Raw genomic sequence first — 24892 nt, 5'->3', positions numbered from 1 at the left:
GTGATGAGAATTCATGGGGGAGGATCGAAAAAGAAAAAATTCTTTCGCGAGGAGAAAAAATATATCACCGAAGCGTTGCGTAGGTAACGAGATAGATGTAAAGTGAGATAAATCGAAAAATATAAAACCAAACTCGTTTGATAAACCGTATGTAAGATCAAATCAAAACAGTCATGACCAACGTTACTTAGGCAGCCGGAGAGTCGTACGTAATTGTGCTTACGACGATAAAGGCCGGGATGCCGGCTCATGCAGGTTGCCAACGACCGTATCTAGAGACTGAGCAGTCGACTCTGACGATTCCTCGCGCCGCAGTTCATTTCCGGTGTTGGAGGATATAGAGCCCTTGGTATCATCTGGGTGGTAGTTGGTTTCAGAAAAGAAACCGTTACTTGTCGACGTGTGATCTGCAACTGTGCCAGTGGACATCCTGGTAGCATTCATGGGTGGGGTTTCGCTAGTTCTGGGTGATATACCAGCACTGGAAACTCGCATGTGTCCCCTAGAGTTTTTAACGAGATGTCCGCTCTCGACACGATCTTGGATCATCTCGTCTAGCATGCGTGACATCTCATCAACACTTTTTCGTTTCTTGTCCCTCTCCTTTTCGGCCGCTAGCTTGACGGGTGGGAGAAGGTTGGGGCTGACTCTTCCTAATACCGAGCCGGCGCCGGCACCGCTACCGCTGAATAATGAGTTGGTGTCACCCTGGTGGTTATGGTGGTGGTGATTGTGGTGATGGTGGGATAGGATGGCGTTGTTGATGCCCATAATTTTATAATCTGCTCCCACGGGTGGCGGGGGGTGAAGTGGTGGCGGCGTGGGCGCAGCATCAGCTCGACTGGGTGTGCTTGCAGTCCCGCCTGTCAGATGCGCCATGTCCCTTTGTCTGGCGGCCGACCTCAATGCCGCAACCATTCGGTCCTTGTCGTCTAACTGGAGTCGCAGGTCCGCAATTTCGATATCCTTATCCCGTAAGGCAGCCGATAAGTCTGTGTCGTTATTCGAGGATGACGCAGTACTGCAAGATTTGAGGTGATGATGATTTAGACCCATTGAAACGCGGGAGTGGCTTGATCGACGAGCTTGGAGCAGCCTACGCTCAAGAGTAGAGATGTATCTGTTCTTATCCGCAAGATCGGCCTGTAAAGCGTTGACTTGGACTTGTAAACTGGCCATACCGTCACCGAATTCACCCATCATATCATCATCGTCATGGTCGTGGTGAGCAAAGGATGCGGACGGGGTAGTTTGGCCGCCTGCGGTTGTGCTGGTGCTTTTCATCGAGGCAAGAGATGTAGAGCGGTTTAATGCCGAGGCCGCGCCCAGTGTAGATTGGGAAGCTGAAGAGCGCAAGGAGCGCATATCGACAGATCCCGGGCTCGTCTGGGTGAATCCAGCAAGACTTGCGTTTACGCCTGTCGACTTGGAGCATAGGATCAACCTATTAAGGTGCTCAATTCGTTCTTTTAGCGCTGTGCGAGCAAGTTGCATCTCCAGCATTTGTTCTTCATGGCGAAGCTCAGCTTCTTTTTCCTTTGCCCTCTCCTCTTCCTTCGATTCAGATTCAGTGTGTGTAGTCGGTGTTTCGGCCTTTGCTTGGTTCTCTAGTTGGCGTCGTAGTGATTGGATTTCCATCCTGTATCGTTCGAGAAGTACTCTGCTGCCGGCATCACCTGTGCCATTGCCCATGGACTCTTCAGCACGCTTCGCATGACTGACGATGTTATTCTTTGCTCGTGCGGCGAACTTGAGCGTGTTCATGGTCTCGCCTGTATGCGATTGAGAGGATGCCACACTTCCACCAGATCCAACCTGAATCGTGCAGAGAATACTGACAAGGGAGTTACCCGACAACGCAGGCTGAAGCAATCGAGTCAACTTGCTGTCTCGGTAAGGTAAATGCTTCCCTTCTTTCTCCGAGCCATTCTTGCCCTCCTTTTCAACAGTTAGACGAGCAATGACTGTTCCCAGTGTGAGCAAACTCTTGTTAATATGGGCACCCTCTGCTCTGCGCTCTTTACTTTCAGCAGCACGTTCAGAGCCAGCGAGATCGATCAAACTAAGAGTCGATACTCGGACGCCACCAGGTGCAATTGCAGCACGCTTCTCCTGCCCAGCAACGGGGGCGCGTTCCCTGCTTTCCACCACGATCTGCACGACAGCGTGACTTCGAGAACTTCGCGAGTTAAACTGGGTGCTGGACGTTCTCCTGGAATGATCACCTCTAGCAATCACTCGTAACAGCTGCGTTGGACTTTGGACGATCTCTTCCTTGAGTGGTGTAGCGTAAACACCTCTCTTGCTATCTTCGCGTAGCTTGATTTCTTCCTGCTGCTGTCCCTGTCCGCCTCCACCTCCATTTCCTTGCCCTGAGGCAGACATAGACAGTAGATCGTGAATCTTCTCGTTGTATATTTCTAAATAACTAACTCGAAGTAGGAATTCGCGGTGGGGCGTCTCTCGAATATATGAGAAGATATCCGTGATGGCGAGCGGTATGACACCAGGAGATGTCGCAGTTCCTTGCATGGAGAACGTCTTTCCAGTTCCCGTCATTCCATAAGCAAAAACAGTGCCGTGGTATCCTTCCATAACGCGGCGGACAAGTCGTTTCGCGGATGCGTCGTACACCTTAGCATTATTATCATGGGTGGTAAAAACATTATCTATATCAGTTAGTCAATCTATGTTCGCTTTTTAACCATAAGATAGTGACAAAGGAAAGGGGGAAAATACCATAAAAATAGTCGCCTCCTTCCTTTCCTCTATACGAAACCAAACTTCTTCTGCCATCGACTAGCCATTCTCCTTCGGAGTTCTTACCATCCGCGGAAGCTAGATCAGGTCGAACTCGTACGCTGACAAGCACATTCCCTTTCCCTTCCTTGCCTTTCGGGTTTCGATTAGAACTTCCAGCTGAGTCCTCTACACCGTCTCTGCCCCGTCGTGTGCTGTCTTCATTATCATCATATGTGGTAGCACTAGTCGAGTACGAGTCCTGAGTAGACGAGCTCCTGCTCTGTGTAGGCGAGACGATACTGGCATGGCCTTCAGAATTTCTGGAATTTGGAATCGATTTACCATCTCCGCTACCGTTGAGCAGGCTAGGTGTTTTTGAGTTCTTGAGCTGTGAGCTGCCCCCTGTATCAATGCGCGGGGCCTTTTTCTTCGTTCTGGTAGCGGATGCGGGCTTGGTGGTTTCTGGGGCGTTGCTTGAGAAGGAAGACTGAGTGGAGAGAGACGGCCGGCTGGCTTTGGGAGGCTGTGGGAATGCAGCTATGCTCACAGTCCGCCGTATGGCTTTGTCTGGACTGCCAGGGGTGAGGCATACGGAAGGGGATCGAAACGAGCTCTTATTCGGCGATAGTCCCGATGGTCCGAGATTGGATGGTATGGCGGATTTAGTCTGAATAGCGGAGGGAGATCGTAATTTTGAAGGAAGAGGGGAAGCTGCGTATAGCCTAGCCGCTTCGCCGGGCCCAGGCATGCTCTTTCTAGATTTCGTAGCTGGTATCGGAGGGAGAGCTGATGTGGGAGGACTCCGGGGAGGGGGAGGATTAGATGACAACCGAGAAGGTTGCGGGATGGTCGAAGTCATGTCTGCAACCTGGAGGATGCAATGTATACAACCATCACCTCACTGGCGCGCGATTAAGAGAATGGGTTGAAATGGCCGCGGTGGGAGTGTTGACAGTGCGGTTTTTGGGGGTGTGCGAGGGATGGTATGACGATGTCAATTAGGGTGTAATATGAGATGTTGCGCGTGGAATTGGGATTGTGCTATGGGTCTGTTGCACTATGCTTCACGACTTGCATGAGACATCTTCGAGACTTTGTACGACAGGGACGAGAAATGGCGTGCAGCGGAGAATGCGAGGAAGCCAGTACAGGCACATGGAATGGGAGGGATCGCCGAAAAAAACCCAGGCAGTAAGAGGCGACGACAGCAGCAGCCCGGAGCAACAGGAGCAGCAGGAGCAGTAAACAGGTGCAGAGACGAGCCGGGGGCCCTGCCTGAGGACGCTGTGTAATCTTGGGCATCAGTTACGAGACCTAAACAGGGGGCAAGGCGGTAGGGAAAACAAGATTTCCTCAAGGATGCACGTCGGTTGCCATGCATGGAGGCAAAAATTCTTCAGGGAGCAGCTGGACATATAACATATACCAGAGTACCTGTATGATAACAGCGGCTAGAAGCGAAGATGGGAGGAAATGAACAAAATTGGAACAAAAAAGCTTACAGAAGGAGGAGAGTATAGACGTTGATCTCGTGGTGGTTTGGGACGAGACTCGGGAGGCGAGAGGCGAACGGAGGAGCCGCGCAATCAATAGCACTCTATCGATGCAAGTAATGAATGAAGAACGCAAAAGAGAGCAAAATTACACGCTGATGCTGATGCGAACAGGATGATATGAAGGTGAGCGACCAGAAGCGCTAAAAAAGGGGGTCGAAAGGGAGAGAGAGCGGGGGCCCGACGGGAGAAGGGGTAAAGAAAACACCCAGCAATCGAGTTTCGAGTCTCGAAGGAAAACAGCAGCGAACGCGAAAAAAAAAAAGGGAAACAAGGGAAAAGAAAAAAAAGGAAGAGTTGACCAGAAACCCAGTGAGCAGGAAGATCGAATCTTAGCTAATATTAAAGCGCGCAGGCGTGCAAGTTAAGTGCCTGGCCACCCTCTATCAGTATCGTACAAATCCTACCAACCACAGCAATCGGCAGATGCGTACAGAGCCAGAGGCGCAACGACGGGCCTCACAGCCGTGACAGCGTGCATGGGCACACAGATGATGGGGACGAGGACGGGGATCCGACAGGTCGAGTCGTGCGTTCGGCGCAGGGGGCGGTGCTAGGTTCGGTCTCCCTGGCCTGTCTCTCGGGCTGCTAATCCCAATCCCGTTTGGCTTCTTGCTCTGTTTATAGGCGGTCCTGGACTCCTGGTGCTAGGGCGGTTGTTGCTAAATCATGCTGGAGGGCCAACGGGAGGTGAATAAAGGGGCGCGAAAAGTTAGTTGGCTGGCTGTTCCCCCGAGATCCTCACGGGGAGGCGGCGCTGATTGGCCGGGCGTGTGTGTGGAGAGCGCGCGCGCGAGGTGTGAGGATTCGAGTCAGCATGGAGCCTGGGATGGAGCTGGGAGGGATGGGTACCTGGCGATACGGCCGCGATCACGGTCAGCAGCCGATGTCAGGCCGATATCAAGCTGTCTGTCTCATCTTGTCTGCCGCAAAAGTCGAGGTGAAGTCGGAGTCGCGAACCGAAAAGGGAAAAACGTCAACTCAGTCACATGATATGCTTATGTAATAAGAGGCCGTTTTTATGTTTACATTTTACATTTTACATTTTACATTTTATATAGCAAGGAGGACGGCTAAGGGCATGGATGGACGCTCTTCTATTCGCTTTCCACGGAGGGAACCGTTACAGCCAACAGCTAATTCTGGAGTCGATGCTGGGTATCTGTCTGGGCACACGGCTGAGATTCGCCATCAGGCGCACATCTCGACGCTGCGGCTCGCTGTTGAGCTATAGCTTGGAGAGCTTGCGTTAGATGGCGGGCTACAATTCAAGAAGGTAACCCGATAGACCGAGTTATGTATGGCCAGGCTGGAGCTCGAGGACGTCCAAGCACTACTAATATCCCGAGGTTGCTGGTTGGCGCAGATAGAGCTCAATCGGCGTTTCAGGATAGGCCTTGGACTCCTTACGTCAGCCCGAGATGCTACCATCTCTGCGCCGGTAGATGATGCCATAGGTAGTCCGAGACGGAGGATGCTCCGTTATCTGTAGGTGAAAGGTGAGCAAAATGCCTTTATACTCCAGTCTCCACCCGCAGTTATACATACTCCGTACAGCGAAACGCCCATCCATGTCGACCGGTAGTAAGGCTGCCTACCCTACCCTTAGCTAGTTCATGCGCCAGGGCCGGAAGTTAAGGCAGCAGGCCTGGTTATGCAGCTGTCAGGGCTGGAGCGCGTAAGGTTAAGATTCGCGGTGCGCCGGCATGAACGGAAAAGCCATAGGCTGCACCTCATAGGGGATGAGTAGGCTAATGGAGGAGAAAAGTGGAGGAGAGCAGTAGCGAGAAAGAGTGTCGGTAGAAGGTATAGATTAATTACTCAAAAGATAAAATGCATAAAAGGGTATGGGTATGGGTATGGGTATTACATCTGGCGGAAATACAAAAGTAGGGTGCTAGGGAGTGACAAAGGGAAGAAAGAAGGAAAAGGGGGGGAAAGAGAACAGGCACCTCCACATCATCATCTGTCTCCTCGTCTTCGTCCGTCTGCCGTCATTATCATTCATCATTTGTGTTTTCGTGGTTTTGCGCCGTGATGTGCCTTCCGTTCCTCCTCGCTCTCTCGGCAACTCCCACCATTAATCATACATGCCATCCTCAACATGAGCCTGCAACATCGGGGGGGATAAGGGGAGGGGTTGGGGATGGGTAAGGTGTTAAATAAGAAGTTGAACAACCAGAGATCTATATATCGTTTTTCGCATCAAGCCGCCGGTATCCAAAAGGAAAAAGCGTTTAAAAAGTCAAATCGCAAACGCAATGACTGAGAGAATTCAGGAACAGGAACAGAACTCAATATCAACACGCTCAATAAACTCAATCATAAGGCCAAAAAAAAAAACCAGTGGGAAATAAAAAAAGAAAGACGCAAGATGTAAGGTATAAGTAGAATGCCACCACCATTTTTTTCCTTTTATGGTTTTTAAATTTTGGGCGCGGCTGCACCGTTGTATATTGCATTGTATATCATCGTCAGATTCGTAACTCCTGATGTTGTACCACGTGAGATGTGCAAGGTCGGCGGAGAGAAAGGGACAACCGAGAGTGGAAGGAGGAGGATCCTAGAACCGGCTTTGAAGCGCATTCGTTGTAGCAATGGTGCCGTTTGTATCAAGCGTGTCGCATTCGGACGCTGTGTGCACATTGGCGATATATATTCGGCCTTCATCGCGATTCGCGCTCGCGTTCCAAGCTACCTTCTCCTATCTTTCTCGATAATCTCTCTCTCCATCCTACAGGCATCATCTATGGCGCTGGAGGCGGTGGAGGTGGCGGCGGAACCATCTCAGGCTTTTTGACCGCTTTTGAATTAGCCTTTGGCTTCACCTTTCCGCCCGTCATCCACTTGGCAAATCCACCCGGTGCACCTCCGCGTAACGCCTTCTTTGGCGCAGGGGGTGGGGGCGGTGGTAGCCCAACGTCTAGTACGGCGATTAGAGGCTCTTCCTCTGGCGGCGGCGGCGGGGGTGGTGGTGAGGGATCCGGATCCTTGGGTTTCTCAGGCATGGGCCACATGTGCATGGTAACGGTCCAGTCGGGTTCAACAACCGTGTCCCAGACCTGCGGGAGGATAATGTCACCGTTGGGACCGACTAGGTCGTAGTGGCCCTCTGCAACATGTTGGCCTATTACGTCGACATGCAGGAATGCTTGGCGGATAAGTTCTTCCATACCCTGTAGGAGAGACGTTAGTATGCATGGACAAAATATGAGCGAGGGCAAGGGTATAGTCCCCGATTTTCGGGCCTAGGTAAAAAGAGGGCAACGTACCTGCCACGTCTTGCATAGAGCAAAAGGGAATTTGAATTTCCTGCCTACTGCATCCTTGAATTGAACGGGTTTCTTTGGCGGTGGGGGTTTCTTCAGTGCAGCCTCAGTTGCTGCTGCGGCGGCCTCGGCAGCCTTCGTATCTCCCGCCGCAGTTGCAGCGGCTGTGGCCTCTGCTATAGCAATGGCAGCAGCCTCCTCGGCCTCCTTCTTGGCGGCAGCTGCTGCCTCTTCTGCGTCCTTCTTGGCTTTCGCAGCAGCTGCAGCAGCAGCCTTTTCTGCCTCTGCTTTAGCTTCTTCCTTCGCAGCAGCAGTGGCAGCGGCAGCGGCTTCGGAAGCAATCTTCTTTTCTTTGGCAGCCAGTGCTTCTGCCGCAGCTTTGTCGGCCGCCGCTTTCTTTATAGCCGCCTCACGGGCAGCATCGCGTTCCTCTCGCTCTTTACGCTCCTCGATAATGAGCCGCTCGAGGCGCGCGATGGCCTCATCTTTGGGATCTGGCGGTGGAGGCTCGGCGGGAGCGGGAGGTGGCGGGGGTGGTGGGGGCGGTGGCGGAGGCGGAGGCGGGGTTGGAGTCTTTTCTGGCTTCGCGGGACTAGGTTCGCGGGCCTGTATCTGGAAGAAAGGCGGGGGTGGGAACATGCTTGGAGGTATGTGCGGGTACCGCTGTATATATTGGTAATATGCCGCCGCCGCTGCAGCGGCCTGGGCTTGGGGATGTGCGTGTGGGTGCATCCCCGGATGTTGGTGCGGGAGGGTGTGTGGGTAACCGTACGGAACCATCTCCGGTGACATGTATGGCGGTGTGCCGGGGAATGATGGTGGATGGACGACGGCAGGATGTGCCATGGCGGGTTTTGGCGAGTCATCTTCATCGTCTGGCGAGTCGCTGCGGGATCGATGTCTGGGATGATGCCCGTGCGGGTGGTGTTGCGGGTGGTGGGGATGGTGAAGTGGCATGCGTTGACCCGCCTGCGGGTGAGGGTGTGGCAGTCCATCTGGGCCGGTGTAGTACCCATGAGGGAGCTGTTGGTGCCCCTGGGCGGGCGGGTAGTGCCCGCCGTAGGGGTATTGCTGATGCGAATATTGACCCATGTGTCCTCCTATAGGGGTCTGCTGGCCCATGGGTCCCAATTGAACAAGCTGAGTTGATGGTCCACCGGCATGAACATGAGCATGTTGCGCCTGGCCGAAGGATCCGTTAGGCGGATGTTGTGGATGCGGTGCGTACGGGTTGAACGAGGGCGCAGAAGATGCTGGACCTTGTGTTGGAGGTGCTGGCCAAAAACGTCTGTCTCCCGGGTTCGGTGCGTATTCTAGGTATTCGTCGTCGTCGTCTTCGTCGTCTTCTTCCTCTTCCTCTTCCTCCTCTTCTGAGGAGTCGCTTTCAGGAGATACGGGGACCGGAGGCGGCTGCGGGGGTGCCGCCCGGGCGTGTTGTCTTCTCGACCTGTGGGAAGGCACCTCGCGGACTTCCTGGACCTGTGGGTGTGGGTGTGGGTGCGCGCGTGGGTGCGCACGGGGATGAGGATGCGGGTGCTGGCTTTGGTGCTGGTGCTGATGCTGATGCTGGTGCCGCCTCGAGGAACGATGGCGGGATGGCCGTGGGTCGACCGGTTCTCGCAGTCTGTTGGATGTGCGCGGTCTTGAAGCAGAATCGGATGGTTTTAGTTCGTCTGGATACTGGAGGTGGGACCAAGGTCCTCCGACTCCGTAGTCCTGGTATTCGTGACTAGAGGTGGCAGAGGGCGGTGAGACTTGCACGCCTGTGCCCGACGAGTCGTCGTCGCTGAGTGAATGGTCCGAGCCGTGCGCAACACCGCGGTTCAATCTGGTAAAGTAGTTAGCATCCATCAACTAAAGGAACAGGAAGATGCTCACGGCATGGGACGATTGGCGTGGAAGAGGAAGTATCCGGCCAGATCTATCCACCGAACGGAATGATCTGGGAGAATATATCCTCGATTTGAGAGCCTGCTGGCGGCAGTACGAGAACTGAGGGCGACGCTGGCTGATGACGGCAGGAGACGCAGGATAAAACGGTTATATAATGATGAGTGTTCAAGGATGAAACAGTCCCTGGCTTGTTTTCAGGTGCGGTCCCTCGTTTTATCGGAAGTCAAAGTAGGTATCTGGGGTATGCCAGTTCAATATGAATCTAGCCAGGATGGGCGAGGATCCTATCGCGAGGCTTGGCTGTTCGACGATAGCGAGTTTGGTACCACAACGGGACTGGACAGGACTCTATGCTGCGCGTATGTGTGTTAGTGCTGTCTACGAGGACAAAAAAAGAAGCAGGCAGGCAGCGGGAGGTAACCTATTTAAGGCAAAACCTGACGAGAGGAAAAAGAAAAAGAAAAAGGGAGGGCGAGAGGAGAGGGCAGGGCGGGCCAGGCCAGGGTGAAGATGCACAGGTGGGGAGGCTTCTTTTTTCTACCCTTCTTTGCTGCCCAATCTGTAGTAATCCTCACGGAGGTGCAGAGGCAGGGCTCTCAGCTCGGAGGCTTCGACAGAGACCACGCAAGGGAGCGGCTAAGCAGAGGCTCGACGGGAGGATGCATTATGTGGGTGATGTATGTAAATCATCGTTACTCACCTCGACCTAGACGGTTGCCGGTGCTGGTGCTGGTGGTGTATCTGGCGGGGGTCTGGTAGGGCAGACGTTAGGTTCGCCCAACCCAACGCGATGGGTACCCAGTGCCCAGCTGAAGGCTGAGGAATAGGATTGGAGAGAGAGAGATGTCGAGGGAGAAGTCGACGAGGAGTGAAGAGAGAGTGAAGAAGAAGAAGAAGTGAAGTTGAAGAGAAGAAGTTGAGAAGTTGAAGTTGTTTACGCTCGATCGGGACAGGTCATGTGGCTCCCATAAACTTCGACCTCATACAGATATACGATATACAGATATACAGAGACAGATATACGATATACAAGAGACAAAGATACAGATACAGATACAGAAGACAGACAGATGCTGATACAGAGACAGGCTACATATACATACAGAGAGACAGGCAGTCAGGTTGAGGCAGACAGGTTGAGGCAGACAGGTTGAGGCAGACAGTGACAGACAGGCAGACAGGTTGAGACAGGGACAGACAGCAGGTTGCAGCTAATCAAGTCTATGCTCCTATGGTATATGTAAGTCACCGCCAGACCCCGCGCAGTGAGGCTGCTGGACGAAGTGAGGCGTTAGGTACATGACGCTACAGCTGCTTAGCTGCCCACGAATCGACTCCGATGACAGTCGGTCAGCGTACACGCAGGGAGACGGAGGGATAAAGAAGAACGAAGAAGGGATAAAGGATAAAGAGATGCACCCCTGACGTTTGACTGATCGCATTACGGTCTGTATACGAGCAAACAATATTCCGCTACCTGACTATTGGCAAGAAAAGGAACGTTTCCCACGGATTAGTCTTTATGGAGAAAGCCATTACGTCAATATTCGATATTTCCCCATACTGAAGACGACGAACGCAGAGACGCCGTCGAAAACGGTGGAAGCCCGCGGACCGCCAGGAGGAGTGATATCGACCTTCCGGTGCTCCCTCTGCGTGCACAAGATACAGGCCCGGCCGGCCCTGTGGTGCCACGTCAGACCATTGCATCGCAAATCTGAGGCCGATGCCGATTCTGGTCCTGTTCCCTCCGCATGGCATGGCGCGGTGTCGCGGCGTGCATGCTTCAATGCTCTTTATTTGGTAGGATGGCTCGTCTACTGACTGGTTGGGCCGGTTGTTGGCTGGGGGACCTCGAGTCCTTTCTTGTTTTCTTCATCAGGTGAGATGATAGAATTGATGGGATGGGTACGGATAGCCAGCTGCGATTGAAATAGTCAAGTCGTGGGAACTTGGTTCTGGGTGCGGGATGTGCTGTCGATCAATCCATACTCCATACTCCGTACTCCCTACATATCTTGTCGAGGTATGTCTATTGTCGGATGTATATGTCTGTCTGTTGGATGTCTGGATTACTATGTGAGACTTACGAGCATGGACATCCAAATAAAGTCCAATATAAGAGTCCAATTACGAGCATCGAATAAGCCGACAGGCAAACAGTCATCCCGCATCACCAACGAGGCCGCATCGAACCACCTTGCCCACGTAACTGATAGCGATCGAATTAATAGTCTGACCGCTAGCACCCTGCAGCAGCCATCAGGACCTGACCCCGGTCATTACATACATACCTCTGGACCGGCCTTCGTGTGCTGGCCGATCTGCTGTAAGAGCTTAGAACAAACATCGATGAATTATCCGTGTGGTAGTCGACCATAGCTGCTCGAGGCATTTATATCACTTGCATATGCCATACGAAGAGAAGGCTGGCGCATTGGGCGTGGCTTGGCTTGCTGTCAAGATATAAGGGTATTTACGCCTGAATGTGGCTTGAGTGGAAGAATAGAGGTAAGGGTGGATAGAATAATATCCGCAGAGATGAATATGCATAATATTCTATTTCTTCGAGACGCTCAACCTGATTCCTCCAGCTTGTCAAGCAGGGCCTGCGCAGCAATCAGCTCGCTCTCATTAAACTCGGGGCTCTTCCCACCCACACACCTCTCCTTTACGATCTCACGCAGCTTCTTTATCGATAGATCATGAAGTTTCTGCGTCGTCTCGAGAGTCGGCAGCGTATCGTCGCGTCTAGACTTGGGTCCCAACCTCTCCAGGAGTCGGGCAGTGCTCTGGAACAAGAGTAAGTGAATGGCCAAGACGATGGCTGCGGCAGACCAGGTGTGACATACCAGGTTCAGACCGTAGTACCCGCGCAAGTAATCGTCGCAAAGTTCAATGCTTCGGCAGAACCGTCGTACAGATTCCGCCAGGGTTTTTAGTGATGCCTCTGAAGCTTCGGGCGTGCTGGTAGAGATATATTGCAGTTCGCCTAGCCTGGCATGGAGCTGATATACTTTGTCAGCACAATCTTGATAACTAGTGGTATCTTAATATTTGGTGGTAGGCATGGTGTGTCGCCTTACATTCCAGGCATTCGGCACGATGAGCAGGGCTTCCTCAAGGCAAAATATGGATTGCGAAGATAGGCCTTGGCTGTGATATAGGTCTGATAGCTCACACCACGCCTCGGCATCTGTTGGAAACGCATCGAGGAATTCGACTAGACTTGAGATGGACTCTGCGTGTCTGGACAGCGTCCGTAGAACAGCAATGCGCCTTTTCAATACTGGCTGCAGATAGGAGTTAGCCTGCATCGGACAGGATTGATATAGATAATACTCACCACATTTACGGGATTCTCTTGTAGAATTGCATCATATTTACTGAGCACTTGTTTTAAAGCTGCCTCGTCCGCCGCCGTCGCCTCGTCATATAATCCCCTTAATCCCATCACCCGCTCGTTCTGTTCTCCAAACCGGGACGACAGTCTGTCCAGACACTCCCGCGCAGATTTATCGTCGCCTGTCCGTAGACACGCAGCCAGCAGCTGCTCATAGTTCATCCATAGCTCAGGTGACTCTTTCTGGGAGAATATCGAGAACGGAAAGGAAGGGAACCGAGACGGTTGGCTTTGGAGGAATGAGGGAGCTTTCTGGGAGAGCCGGAGCGACGCTTGCGGGTCAGACGAGCTTAAGCCCATCTGCTTCTGAAGGAGGGATGCGGCCATCGCAGACACCGTATCTGTCTGTATATTTAGTGCGGCTGGCGCAATGGTGTAGAGTCGGTAGAGATGTTGGAGTCTGGAGCTCCTCGATGCGATTCCTTCGATGTGTAGAGAAGCGGCAAGGTTGGTGACGTCGAGCGCTAGTAGGGATTCACGCGATAACCAGAGTGCACACTCGATGCTTCATGACCACGGCACTCGCCCACACACTGCCGGGGAGGACGATAGAAACACAGTCCGGAGCTCCGTTTCATGCTATTACCTGATACTGGGAGTATGCGCCATAAACCCTGCCCGAAAGCTGCGTTGTGTCTGAGTGAATCGGCCTGCCTGCTCTCATCCCACCAAGTTCATTCGACCCCGGCGGATACACAGTCCCCCGCCAACTGCCTATATATCTAATCTTAAGTGATATCGGAAGAGCCTAGTCGCCATGTCAGTAACTCCCTCTAAATATCATGCTATAGCTGCTGACCGTGGTGGTTGTCCGCAGGTTCGAAAAATCACTATATGACCTCATCCGAGGCCTGCGGAATCATAAAGGAAGCGAGAGCGAATATATCCAGAACAGCTTAAAGGAATGTCGAGCAGAGATAAAATCACAGGATATGGGTTAGTCGACTTATTCTAGTCCTATTTGCGGCGGCGTTTCTATATATACGGAGGTTGACTGTTCATTCAAGACAAGAAGGCAACCTCGCTGTTGAAACTTATATACCTGGAGATGTTTGGCTATGACATGTCGTGGGCTTCCTTCCATGTCCTCGAAGTCATGTCTTCCCCGAAATTCCATCAGAAGCGTGTGGGCTACCTCGGAGCCGTGCAGAGCTTCCGCGTCGACACAGAAGTTCTGATGCTAGCAACAAATCTTTTAAAGAAGGTTGGGCAGGATATCAAGTATATTACTGATTATACGGCTCTTGCGCTGACTAGTATCATAGGATATCGTGTCTCCGCAGGTTCCTACGATGTCCCTACCTCTCGTGACACTTCCGCATATAATTTCGCCCTCCCTTGCGCTATCACTGCTTACCGACCTTATACCCCGTTTGACGCATTCACACCCGGTGGTTAGGAAGAAGACCGTGGTGAACCTGTATCGGTTGTCGTTGGTATACCCTGAGGCATTCCGGATAGCATGGCCGAAAATTAAAGAGAGATTGATGGACACCGAGGAAGATGGTAGTGTGACAGCTGCTGTCATAAATGTCGTATGTGAGTTGGGCTGGAGGAGGCCGCAAGATTTCTTACCTCTAGCACCACGGCTCTTCGAGCTACTGGTTGACGGAGGTAATAACTGGATGGCTATAAAAATTATCAAGCTCGTGAGTTTATCACCCCTAGTTATGAGAACTAGGCAAGCTAAGATGATTACTCCAGTTTGCATCTTTAACGCCATTGGAGCCAAGACTGGTCCGGAAGCTTATACGACCTCTAACCAACATTATGCACACTACGTCGGCCATGTCTCTGCTGTATGAATGCATTAATGGAGTAATTCAAGGTGGAATCCTCGATGGGGTAGAAGGAATCCGCGAAGGAGAAGCCATTGCACAGTTATGCGTTGACAAGCTCCGGGGCATGCTTGTTCTGGAAGAGGACCCGAACTGTAAGTTTTGCGCCTGTCGATGGTGGAATGAATATACTAATAGGGTCCCAGTGAAATACGTTGCTCTCCTTGCTTTCAATAGGATCGTAACAACGCATCCGATGCTGGTTTCGGCGCACCAGGATGTAATAATGGGCTGCCTTGACGACAACGACATATCTATCAGGCTACAGGCTCTTGAACTAGTTTCAGGGATGGTGGCTAGTGACTCCTTGCAGTCTGTTGTCAACCATTTGATCACACAACTACAGACCGCATCTGCAGTCACAGACGGTCCCACGGCCACTACTTCTCTCCTTGCCCATATTACCCCATCCGCAGACTACGACGATGACGACCCTGAAGCGCACTTGGAGCTTGCCAGGCAAAGTCGAATGTCTGCGCCTTCTCTCCCAAATGAGTACAGACTAGAGGTTCTCCACCGGATTTTAGACATCTGCTCGCGGGATACATATTCCAACCTCACCGATTTTGAGTGGTACGTGGACGTCTTAGTCCAGTTGGTGAGGTTGATTCCCCCAGCTAGTGCTTCCAAAACCAATGACGAGCATTCGTCAAAAGACGCCCACAACCTAAGAGCCGACATATCAAATCGAATTGGTACCGAGCTACGCAATGTCGCCGTAAGAGTGAAGAGCGTGCGCCCCGAGGCAGCTCGGGCCGCTGAAACGCTGGTGCTTATAGATAATCGAGCAACTCTATTCCCTTCATCCGGAACCTCAAGCACAAATTTATTAGAGCCCGTTGCATGGATAGTGGGCGAGTATGCCGAGTATCTGAATTTCCCAGACCAGTCGCTCTCTTCCTTAATTCATTCCTCCAACCTAACCCTTTCCCCTACAGTGCTTGCAGGGTATATTCAGGCGATCCCAAAAATATTTGTCCACCTTACGTCTCAGTTCTATGACTGGAATGTGAGTAGGCAGGGTGAAGTATCCTTACTACTCGCTCGGATTACAGATTTCCTAGAGAAACTCTCTTCCCATCCGGAATTGGACGTGCAAGAACGAGCCATTGAGTTTCTAGAGTTATTACGACTCACCAAGGAAGCGGTATCTGCATCAGATATCGAATCAGGAAGTGTACCACTCCTTGTATCTTCGGCCATTCCAAGCTTGTTTACTGGCCTAGATCTCAATCCCGTTGCAGTGGGAGCGCAGAAGAAAGTCCCAATCCCAAGTGATCTTGACCTTGATCAACCGATTAATCCTCGTTACGTCCACATTCAGCGTGAGTCAAGCAATGGCTGGTTTGATTCTTTCAACCACGACGAATGCTATCAATTTTACCACATACCAGATTCAACAGGCTTCGTCACGAAGCCACAAAAGGAGGTTCTATCGCCCACACCAGTTCAACCAACCTCATATCAAAACGTTTCTGAAGGGCTATTGTCCGAGCCACTGGACATTACTGCTAGAAAACGTGCGGCAAGAAGAGAGCGAAATAAAGATGACCCGTTTTATATTGGGCAGGGACAAGCGGACGAAGAGTCCTCTGACCCAGCCACGCCATTTAACCAGGCTCTTCGTGGTGCGAATAATGAGGATCTAGATCTAGACTCCATTCCAATCATCGATCTTGCCATTGATCAACGATCCTCGGACAAACCAGATGCACTCAAGGCCCGGAAACCAAAACGCAAACTAAAACCTAAAAAGGTTGAAATTATAGGGGACGAGACCCTGGAGTTCGATAACCCCGTCACTTCGCCTAGTATGAAGCCTGACTCTGTCTCAGCAGTCACCAGAGCAAAGAGGTCATTGCTAGAAGTTGATTCCAGTGGAATAGGCCAACTCTCACTTGAAGAAGAGAGCGGTTTGACCCCTAATATTGGTGACCTGGCTAGAAAGGAAGCAGAAGATGCAGAGATGGTAAAGGCAATGGCAGAAATACAGAGGCTACGTCTGGAAATGCAACGTGAAGCTGAGCGGATTCATGGTAGCCAAGAGGTCCCTGCCGAGGGGACGATGATAAAGAGGAAAAAGAAGAAGAAAGTTGTGTCTTCTAAGAAGAGCAAGTCTAGCACGCAAGAGACAGATGGTCAGCCATCTCAGTCTCAGGATGTGGCTGTGGGCGAAGAGGGGGAAGCACCCGTGGTGAAGAAAAAGAAGAAGAAGAAAGTAACGACGTCTAAGAAAACGGCTCCCACACAGGTGGAAGGCGAGGAATAGTTTACTACGGTGTGGAGTTCGGATCTCCGGCTCAATACTTTTGGTTTATATGCATAAGCAGGTAGTATGCATCTTGACGAAGTGACGGCCAACATTGTGGAAATGCTAATAGATATGGCATATTTTAGACCCGTTATAATCCGCATAGCTAGAGCAATGTTTATAATGGATCTAACAATGTCACGAGCAGCCCTGAACAATGATTTGATCGACTGTTGTAAACTGAATCAATAGAATTTAAAGCCGAGAAAGTAGCCTTTTTCACCCCCTTTAAAGGAGATATCTTAAAATACAAACCAGGGAATACGCCACATGATTGGACATTTGAAAGGAGAAAAAGCTAGAAAATTAAATCAAATATTGACAATAGAATGGGGTGATCTGTTGGTAGATGCAGGAAGTCACTGTTGAAAGCTTTATGAAGCTATATCATTTAGCTGGTCCATTGGCTGATAAATTGGGAGATGTATCCCCATATTTCAGGGATAACTCTCGCCAGTTCAAAAAGGATACCGCCACAGAGGACGAAAACTAATAGAACTGTTTGGGTGAATACCAGATCTTGTTAGTAACTATCCTCCATATAATAATGTCTAACTCCTGCTCGGAAATATAAGAGCTTGTAGGATGTAGGACAGTAAATGCCCGGTGGTTCTAAAGGTAGAAAATGACAAGTATCACATACCAACCCAGCCCATGGATAGCGGAGACTTTGCTTTTGGCTTTGGCTTCGCCGCCACCTCTGGCCTTCCACGTTTGGAGGCTTCTTGTTTGGCAAATTTCTCATTTGCCCTTCGTTGCTGGGGAGTTTGTGGTGCCTACAGGTTTGATTCAAGAAGAGTTAGTAGTCGGCCAAATTAAATAGGGACACCAGGGAGCTGGAATTGGGAAATTTCCATGCTGACGTACCATTCTGCAATTGAGACGGAAGTCGATCTAGATGCGAGGATGTAAAGGTATGATCGTTTGGTTTGCCCTAGTGGCGCGGTGTTTCCCGGATAATTCTTTCGTAAGGAGGGTCGGAGGTGTTGCGTAAATAGTTTATGGGTAGAGCTCCTCAATTCCTTGCTGGTTGCGTATATATATCTACCACGTTGCAGAGAGTAATGCGAACTGGCCAACTGTCCTCTAGTTGATGACTTGCGGATTCTAGAAAGATCTCGAGTAAAATGGAGGGATTCGAAGTTCCTGCAAGGCGAGCAGAACTGAACAGATATAGCTGAAGGAATCTCCACGGGAATTGAGTCAGAGGGAGAGCTGTTTCGCCTGTAAATTGACTGCGATGCGCGCGTTAAAGGCCGAATGAACACGAGAGCAACTTCATGATGTCAGTGAGCTTATGTAAGCTGCATGATTAAGTAACCATGCCAAGATCCCGTGGCTTTTTGGCTTTCGCGGAGAAACTCACGTAAACATTTCAAGTAGAACAAGATAAAAGGACGTCCAAGTCTTTCGGTGTTTCGTGGATAGCTCCAATCTAGGCCAGACACCATATACTTGACCAACGACTGCTCGGGACTCTGCTCAAGATGGCTCAAATCACGCGCCGGAGCTATAGCAGCAACACCCAGCCGCCAGCGGGAACCTCGCCTCATGTATGTGCATCTCCAAAGCTATTATGACTACGAGGAACTAGCTCACTCATTGGTATTATCAGGTCATGATATACAAGAACTTCGGACGACCTTTTGTGAAGATCTTCATTGGGTCCCTGCTATGTTATCAAGCTGCTTATTGGGCCTGGAACAAGCTAGAGCGGGAAGATATAATTCATCGCAGCGGAAGCGGTATGAAGGCTCCCCTTTCCCGTTTCTTACTTCCAAATATTGCTTTAAACTTCAAGTCTCCCCGTTTATATGCTTATATCAGAATGTTTACAGGGAAAGCCACTCCAACGACAACGAACAAGTGATCTCCGTCAAAACAAGCTCACGTTTATTGTGCTGCGTATGCCTCTGGGATTTCTAGGCTCCTTCCCCCGTGACACAGTGATGCTCTCCCAGTTGAGGACTACAACAAAATTATAGGATGTTCCGTTACAAAAATGAGCTGCCATGCGCTATATCATGATTTAGAGGACGACGGAATATGCTTTTGGAGTTCTACGGACGGAAAAAATAAGACAATCGTCTAAACCTTCATGGACCTAACGGCTATGGAATTACGAATGTCACGCGCTGCCTGCTATTATCACCGATTTGGAATCATCATCAACGTCAAATTCTCACCGCTATGCATGGTTCAGTGGTTTACCCCACCAGATCAGAGTGCCGTGTCCAGAGCGCAGATCTTCTACTGTGCTCTTATATGGGTTCCACTGGTGGTTGTTCTGTTTGGTTGCCCCAGTGCTATAGCTGGCGTCTATCTCGATTGCTTCTGACTGAGAGCAAGAGCAATAAGGCGAGCAAGCAGTTGTCAGATAGGCCGGTCCTATGATACACATCTCCTGCCGCCACTGCATATGTACATATATTAGCATCCACTAATGGGAATATAGTTTTCTAATTTGGCTTTCCGAAGCCCAAACTTTGGCAAGATATAAAGCTGATATTTCAAGCAGCTATCAACAACCATTGCGAGGCCACATATAGCTATTTCAAAAACAACAAACGCTATCCAGCGTTACTCGTCCAATTTATGACACAGACATATCTCATATTACAAGATTAGGCAGTTTTGTTGTTCAACCTATCGAGAACATCCTTGGGGACATTAGATGGGTCGAATTGCGCAACGCCAGCACAGAGATCCTTGACCTGGGGAACTTCTGCAAGCTTGTTCCACCATTTCTGGAAGTTTGGTAGCTCGGCAACTTGCTGTGCGTACCACTCATCTCCGCCGATTCTCTTGGCCCAGAAGAACCATGGGGCCAACGAAAGGTCGGCATATGTCATCTTACCACCAACGAGCCATTCCTTGTCCTTCAGTGCAAGATCGACAACACCCATGATGCGACGGGTCTCGGCGGAATATCTGTCAACCGCAGACTGGAATCTGTCGGTGTGGTACCATTTGAACCCTAGATGAAAGAATCCCGTTAGATAATGTTACGGTCGAGCAGAAATACGGTGTACTGGAATAAGCGGAGGACTCACAGGAGAATTGGCCGATATATGGGCCCTGTCCACTGACTTGGAAATAAAGCCATTGCCTCAGGTGATACTTCTCTGGCATCGTAGAGAAGGAGATGATGTTTTCCTTGTCATATTCGTCAATCAGGTACTCAACGATGGCGCCGGATTCCCAGAGAGTGAGGCCGGTGTTTGGGTCGTGGATAGCCGGGCAACGGCCATTGGGGTTAATTGCAAGATATTCAGGCTCCTTACACTGTTTGAAGTCGGTAGCCTTGAGCTCGTAGGGGATGTTTAGGATCTGTAGGATGATGGCGACCTTGAGGGGGTTGGCAGTAGGGAGGACGCCGTAAAGAACCAACGGCTTGATATCGCGGGTTGCCATCTTGAGTGGTAGATGGGTGTATGCTGCAAGTTGATGAAGCTTCAAGTGAAGATATGTGCGATTGATTATATTTCAAGACAGAAATCAGGGAATTGGCCCTTTATTTATATGTACAAAGCTTCGGTGCTTGAGGCCGACGAACCCCTCCATCCATCGGTCCATCCCCACGGCATCTTGGTATAACCCCTGTCGTCACAGGCCTTATTGGACACATTACGATCAAGCACTGTTTCATGCTTACGAAGCTGCAGAACGGCCATGATCATCCATTTCATTTCTGGTGGAGGATGAGGGCCCATATTATAGTTACTAACATTCTATGCGGAGACCCAATCTTCTCCTCACCGAGTCCTGATGCGGAGGGAAACGGCAGGGAGAATTACCCCGACCCCGACGGACTGCAGCATCAAAGTTGTAAGTAAAGTTCTTCCCAGCTTAAAAAAAAAGCTATATATACATGACAGTTATACCTTTGCTAATAAATCAAGCTGGAGATGGAAGAATCCCTGGATATTCGGAAAGATTTTTAGGGTCTCAGGCACAGTTGTAGTTCCTGATGACCAAACTGTCCGTGAATACTTATTGATTCCATTTCGTAATTACGCTATTGACATCAAACGAAGGATATTTGAGCAGCTCGATGGTCACTCTTCTATAGTTACATATTTTGCTCTCTGGAGAAACTAAGTGCTAAAATTCGAGTGGCTCATATGCGTATTATAATTGTAGATTGGTATCGACATATTTATATGTAGAACAGGCTCTAAGTATATAAACATGTCCATGGATCATCAAACCCACATTTCCCCAATTCGTCATGACTAGAAAACCCTTTAAATGGCCTGGCTCTATGTGCCTTTGCCCATTCTTTAATCTATACAAATTAGCTTCTCTTCTCCCATTTATCGAGGTTCATCACTTACTGCCTTAAAGTCTCGACACTGATGTACAACTGTTGCTCTAGCGCCGACTATCTTGAGCTTTTCACTCCATTGGAACACAGTTGGGGTGACATCACTTTCGCACATAACACTCTGTCTAAGCGCGTCTATACAGTGGTCCAGATGCATTATGTCTGTATCATGGCCTCCAGCATTTTTGAGCCCAGAATTTGGGTCATTGGGATAGAGTGTAAAGGGATTAACCGTTTCATTCCATGCTGGATCAACGAAGTAATAAAGTGCTTTCCGAAGGCTGTCCAGGCAATGTAGGTTATGAAACACATTTAGGACAATGAGGTATCCGCTGCCCGGATACGGAAGCTCTGCGGTTGTACGGTTTGGAAGAAGTTTTGCCTCATCGGCAGAGATATGGCTTTGCTCATCTACTAGATATGAGCTAAACTAAATAATGTACCAAAGGGATATATATAAGTACTTACGCGCATATAGTCCATTCCAAAGGGCGTTGTTTTCTTTGGTCGGCCTGCCTTGGTACGGCGTCTCTCCTCCATTAACCCCGCTGTCAAATTTGACATATCTATAAGAAATTGCTTCGTTCGCAGGGCCTATAATGAACGAATTAAATCATGTTATTCCAGAGGGATATTAGTAGTGTTGAGACTTACTATAAAGACTCTGTGATTGAGTGACCAAGTTTTCACGGTGGTAGAGCCAGGCTTTGGAGTACAAAAGAGCCAAAATTATATTAACAATTAAAGAGAGACAAAGTGCTGATGACACTCCATATAAAAGCCGCTTTGGATACTTGCTTGACCTAATGGACAAGTGTCCGCGATCTTCTGAACCGGAGTCGCCCAATAAACCCTCAGATGAAGGATCCTTCATTGTCACAATGAGCGGTAATTTTCAAAGAATAGAGAAATTAATGTCCGGTATAATGAGTTTTGGATAACATGGTCATCCATAGAAGCTGAACTAGCAAATGGATATCAGAAATCAATCCACAATTAGGCATATGTAGACTATTGCCTTGGGTGAAACCAAGAGCCTGGGATGACGGATAACCGTTACATCGATATATTAGGCTATTGTTAAACCCCAGCCAGGCCATGCAACACCACCCTTCAGGCATGCATAGTATGATACACAAACGAGAGGTCCTAGGATGGGAACGCTGGGGTACGAGAAGCAGCCCGGCTACATCTGGTTGTTTGGTTTTCTTTCCCTTGATGTATGGATGGTAAGCCAGCAGACCAAGTTATATAAGTATCAAGAGCAATCCATACTTTATGTTTGCCTCGAGACCACACTTACACATACACCACAAGCAAGGAACGCAAAAACGCCTTATTTATATGCCATAGTCCAAGATGCGGTTCTCCTACGCAGTTCTAGGGTTTATCTCGACCTTTACTCTGGTTTCTTCGCTGCCAGTCACCGGTTCCACCTCGCAGTCTCCTAAGCATGTCGATGCCGAAGCTGAGGGAGCCCTTTATCCCGGTTCCTGGGTCAAACGCGACAAATCTGAAGCTGAGAGCGATGCTGTAGAGGGGGCACTTTACCCTGGCTCTTGGGTCAAACGTGAGAGCCCTAACTCTGAGGGTGAAGCTGAAGGAGAACTTTATCCTGGTTCCTGGGTCAAGCGTGATAATTTTGAAGCCAAGAGCGATTATAAGGAGGGAGCACTCTACTATACCCGAGTGTAGAGAACCCTTGTGAGTAGATGTATTCCAGACCAGCGGCTTTCCCGTTACTAACTATTAGGCTGGAGTTTAGGTACCCTGGGCCGGAAGTCTGAGAACATGTGGTGCAAATTTCCTGCATGTTATTACCCTAGCACTTGTTTAGTGACAAGTTATTAGTTAGGAAGCTTATTCATGAGTATTGAGTCGACATCCTTGATTTCTCGATCATTCAAACTCGGAAGTATCGCTAGTCGCATGTCTTGGAGAAATGCAGCATTTTCTTTTGATTTTCTACATACCTTATCTGGGTAACTGCTGCGTAGCCTAGCACCTTCATTTCACATTTTGATAAACGGTAGTTTCGATTACCCCTCTTTACGGAGGAGGTTGCAGGTTGATCGAAATAAACCATGTAGTATGTGCATGCGATGAACCCCCATCTGATCCTTCATGGAGTGACGTTGGTATAAGCCCGTATCGGGTGGACCTCTTCGGAGTTTAGCCACGCTTGAGATTGTGGCACAGGGAGGCTTCCACTAGGTATTTATGTACGGCATTCGGGGCCGCATGTAAATTACACTGGCGTTGGATACTCCAACTGTCCACGGAGTGACAAAGCCGAGTGTGGGGGGGGTGTGAGGAGGAACCACAGAGTAAATGCATGAATCATTTTGAAAATGGCCCTCGGACGTCATGCATGCTGCATGGCTAGTTGTATATCCCCCCTGTGTTTTGTGTCACTTTCTCCTGGCTACCACCGGCGATTTCTGTTTTGACGGGGAACTGCATGACTCAACGGACCCAGGAAGCATCCAGTTTCATTCACATAGCTATTGGTCCTAGCTTTGGTACTATATTCATATATATTGGCCAGGTCTGTGGCGATTAATAACCGGACGCTGGAGGAGTAATATAACCATTGCTGTTGGATAGTCTCCACAAGGGTTGCAAGGAATCCATGTCTCCAAGAAAAAAGGTGCAGTAGGTCTTTAATATACCTTCCTGTGGCAATGGGATGCCTCCAGTATTGATATCATTGGCAGAGAGTCACTCTTGGGCACCTCAAGCAACGAACAGATACCCTTATAGGAAATATGTTCCGTCACATTTTTCCGTTGACCGGCCGTCCTGCCAGAACGGAGAATATGCCGTACCTGGAATAAGTCCCGTATAATTTCAGCAACGCGGCACGATTATGCAGAAAGCGAGCATGGATATCCAAATAAATGTGATTGTACGGAGTATGCGGGTTGATGTTGATGGTGAAGATGAAGAACTTCGGACGTGGGCGTCAGTCACGTGATCAACTTACCTGCCCGCGTTTCTTCTCTCGATGTTGAAGAGAGCAAGACAACGATACATCTATATCAGACTCCAGAGGAAACACTGCATTAGACAAAGGCAGAGCATACAATGGGCGGTTTCGATGAAAATGAAAGCCCCGAATCGCATTTGGCGAAGGTATATCTCTCCCATCTCGGCTAAGAACCCCCACCATAGAACCAAGCTCTATATATCCAGCACATACATCTATTGGTGACAAGTATGGCTAACGTCTCATTCGCATGCTAGGCATTCCAAGATGTAGCCAGGTGAGTGAATCCAGCCCAGATGGGGCCCATATATATCTATTGGCGCAAAATTATATCTAACATAGAATATAAATAGAGGCGAGCAAACAGCCGGTGCTATTGAGAACCATCTTACGCGCCTAGAGCAGGAAATAGATCGTCTGCTTGGATCAGTCGAAGCAGCAAAGGAGGGCTCGGATACAGCACTCAAGAAAGATGAAGGAAAAGAGGAGGAGAGCGCAGAAAAGGGCGATAAATCTGTCGCGGAGAATGGCAGCAAGGACGAGCAGGGGAAAGAAGATAAGCAATGA

General features: G+C 49.8%; 7 protein-coding genes across 7 annotated transcripts; 3 read left to right on the top strand and 4 right to left on the bottom strand.

The window, feature by feature from the left end:
* Positions 1 to 219: 219 nt before the first annotated feature.
* On the bottom strand, positions 220 to 3490 carry GIQ15_04492 (uncharacterized protein; the record flags this gene model as incomplete). Its single annotated transcript, XM_033551909.1, has 2 exons — positions 220 to 2669; positions 2827 to 3490. The coding sequence occupies 2 exons, from the start codon at positions 3488 to 3490 to the stop codon at positions 220 to 222; spliced, it is 3114 nt and encodes a 1037-aa protein (XP_033405639.1).
* A 3552-nt stretch (positions 3491 to 7042) lies between these two features.
* On the bottom strand, positions 7043 to 9447 carry GIQ15_04491 (uncharacterized protein; the record flags this gene model as incomplete). The annotated part of the gene is made up of 3 exons (XM_033551908.1): positions 7043 to 7471; positions 7568 to 9392; positions 9443 to 9447. The coding sequence occupies 3 exons, from the start codon at positions 9445 to 9447 to the stop codon at positions 7043 to 7045; spliced, it is 2259 nt and encodes a 752-aa protein (XP_033405638.1).
* A 2586-nt stretch (positions 9448 to 12033) lies between these two features.
* On the bottom strand, positions 12034 to 13187 carry GIQ15_04490 (tetratricopeptide repeat protein 35; the record flags this gene model as incomplete). Its single annotated transcript, XM_033551907.1, has 4 exons — positions 12034 to 12249; positions 12310 to 12465; positions 12544 to 12750; positions 12804 to 13187. 4 exons carry the CDS (start codon positions 13185 to 13187, stop codon positions 12034 to 12036), a joined length of 963 nt encoding a protein of 320 aa, XP_033405637.1.
* Positions 13188 to 13792: 605 nt separating this feature from the next.
* On the top strand, positions 13793 to 16967 carry GIQ15_04489 (putative AP-3 adaptor complex subunit APL5/AP-3 complex subunit delta; the record flags this gene model as incomplete). The annotated part of the gene is made up of 5 exons (XM_033551906.1): positions 13793 to 13796; positions 13868 to 14254; positions 14322 to 14509; positions 14565 to 14793; positions 14845 to 16967. The coding sequence occupies 5 exons, from the start codon at positions 13793 to 13795 to the stop codon at positions 16965 to 16967; spliced, it is 2931 nt and encodes a 976-aa protein (XP_033405636.1).
* A 2666-nt stretch (positions 16968 to 19633) lies between these two features.
* Positions 19634 to 20423, bottom strand: GIQ15_04488 (glutathione S-transferase II; the record flags this gene model as incomplete). The annotated part of the gene is made up of 2 exons (XM_033551905.1): positions 19634 to 19986; positions 20063 to 20423. The coding sequence occupies 2 exons, from the start codon at positions 20421 to 20423 to the stop codon at positions 19634 to 19636; spliced, it is 714 nt and encodes a 237-aa protein (XP_033405635.1).
* Positions 20424 to 22695: 2272 nt separating this feature from the next.
* Positions 22696 to 23031, top strand: GIQ15_04487 (uncharacterized protein; the record flags this gene model as incomplete). The annotated part of the gene is made up of 1 exon (XM_033551904.1): positions 22696 to 23031. The coding sequence occupies one exon, from the start codon at positions 22696 to 22698 to the stop codon at positions 23029 to 23031; it is 336 nt and encodes a 111-aa protein (XP_033405634.1).
* Positions 23032 to 24423: 1392 nt separating this feature from the next.
* Positions 24424 to 24892, top strand: GIQ15_04486 (uncharacterized protein; the record flags this gene model as incomplete). The annotated part of the gene is made up of 3 exons (XM_033551903.1): positions 24424 to 24471; positions 24583 to 24602; positions 24679 to 24892. The coding sequence occupies 3 exons, from the start codon at positions 24424 to 24426 to the stop codon at positions 24890 to 24892; spliced, it is 282 nt and encodes a 93-aa protein (XP_033405633.1).

This window comes from Arthroderma uncinatum, assembly GCF_011692745.1.
Source record: "Arthroderma uncinatum strain CBS 119779 chromosome Unknown scaffold3, whole genome shotgun sequence".
In the NCBI taxonomy this organism is placed as follows: domain Eukaryota; kingdom Fungi; phylum Ascomycota; class Eurotiomycetes; order Onygenales; family Arthrodermataceae; genus Arthroderma; species Arthroderma uncinatum.
Note: the sequence above shows the minus strand (reverse complement) of the source record. Positions and strands in the feature narration are given on the sequence as shown.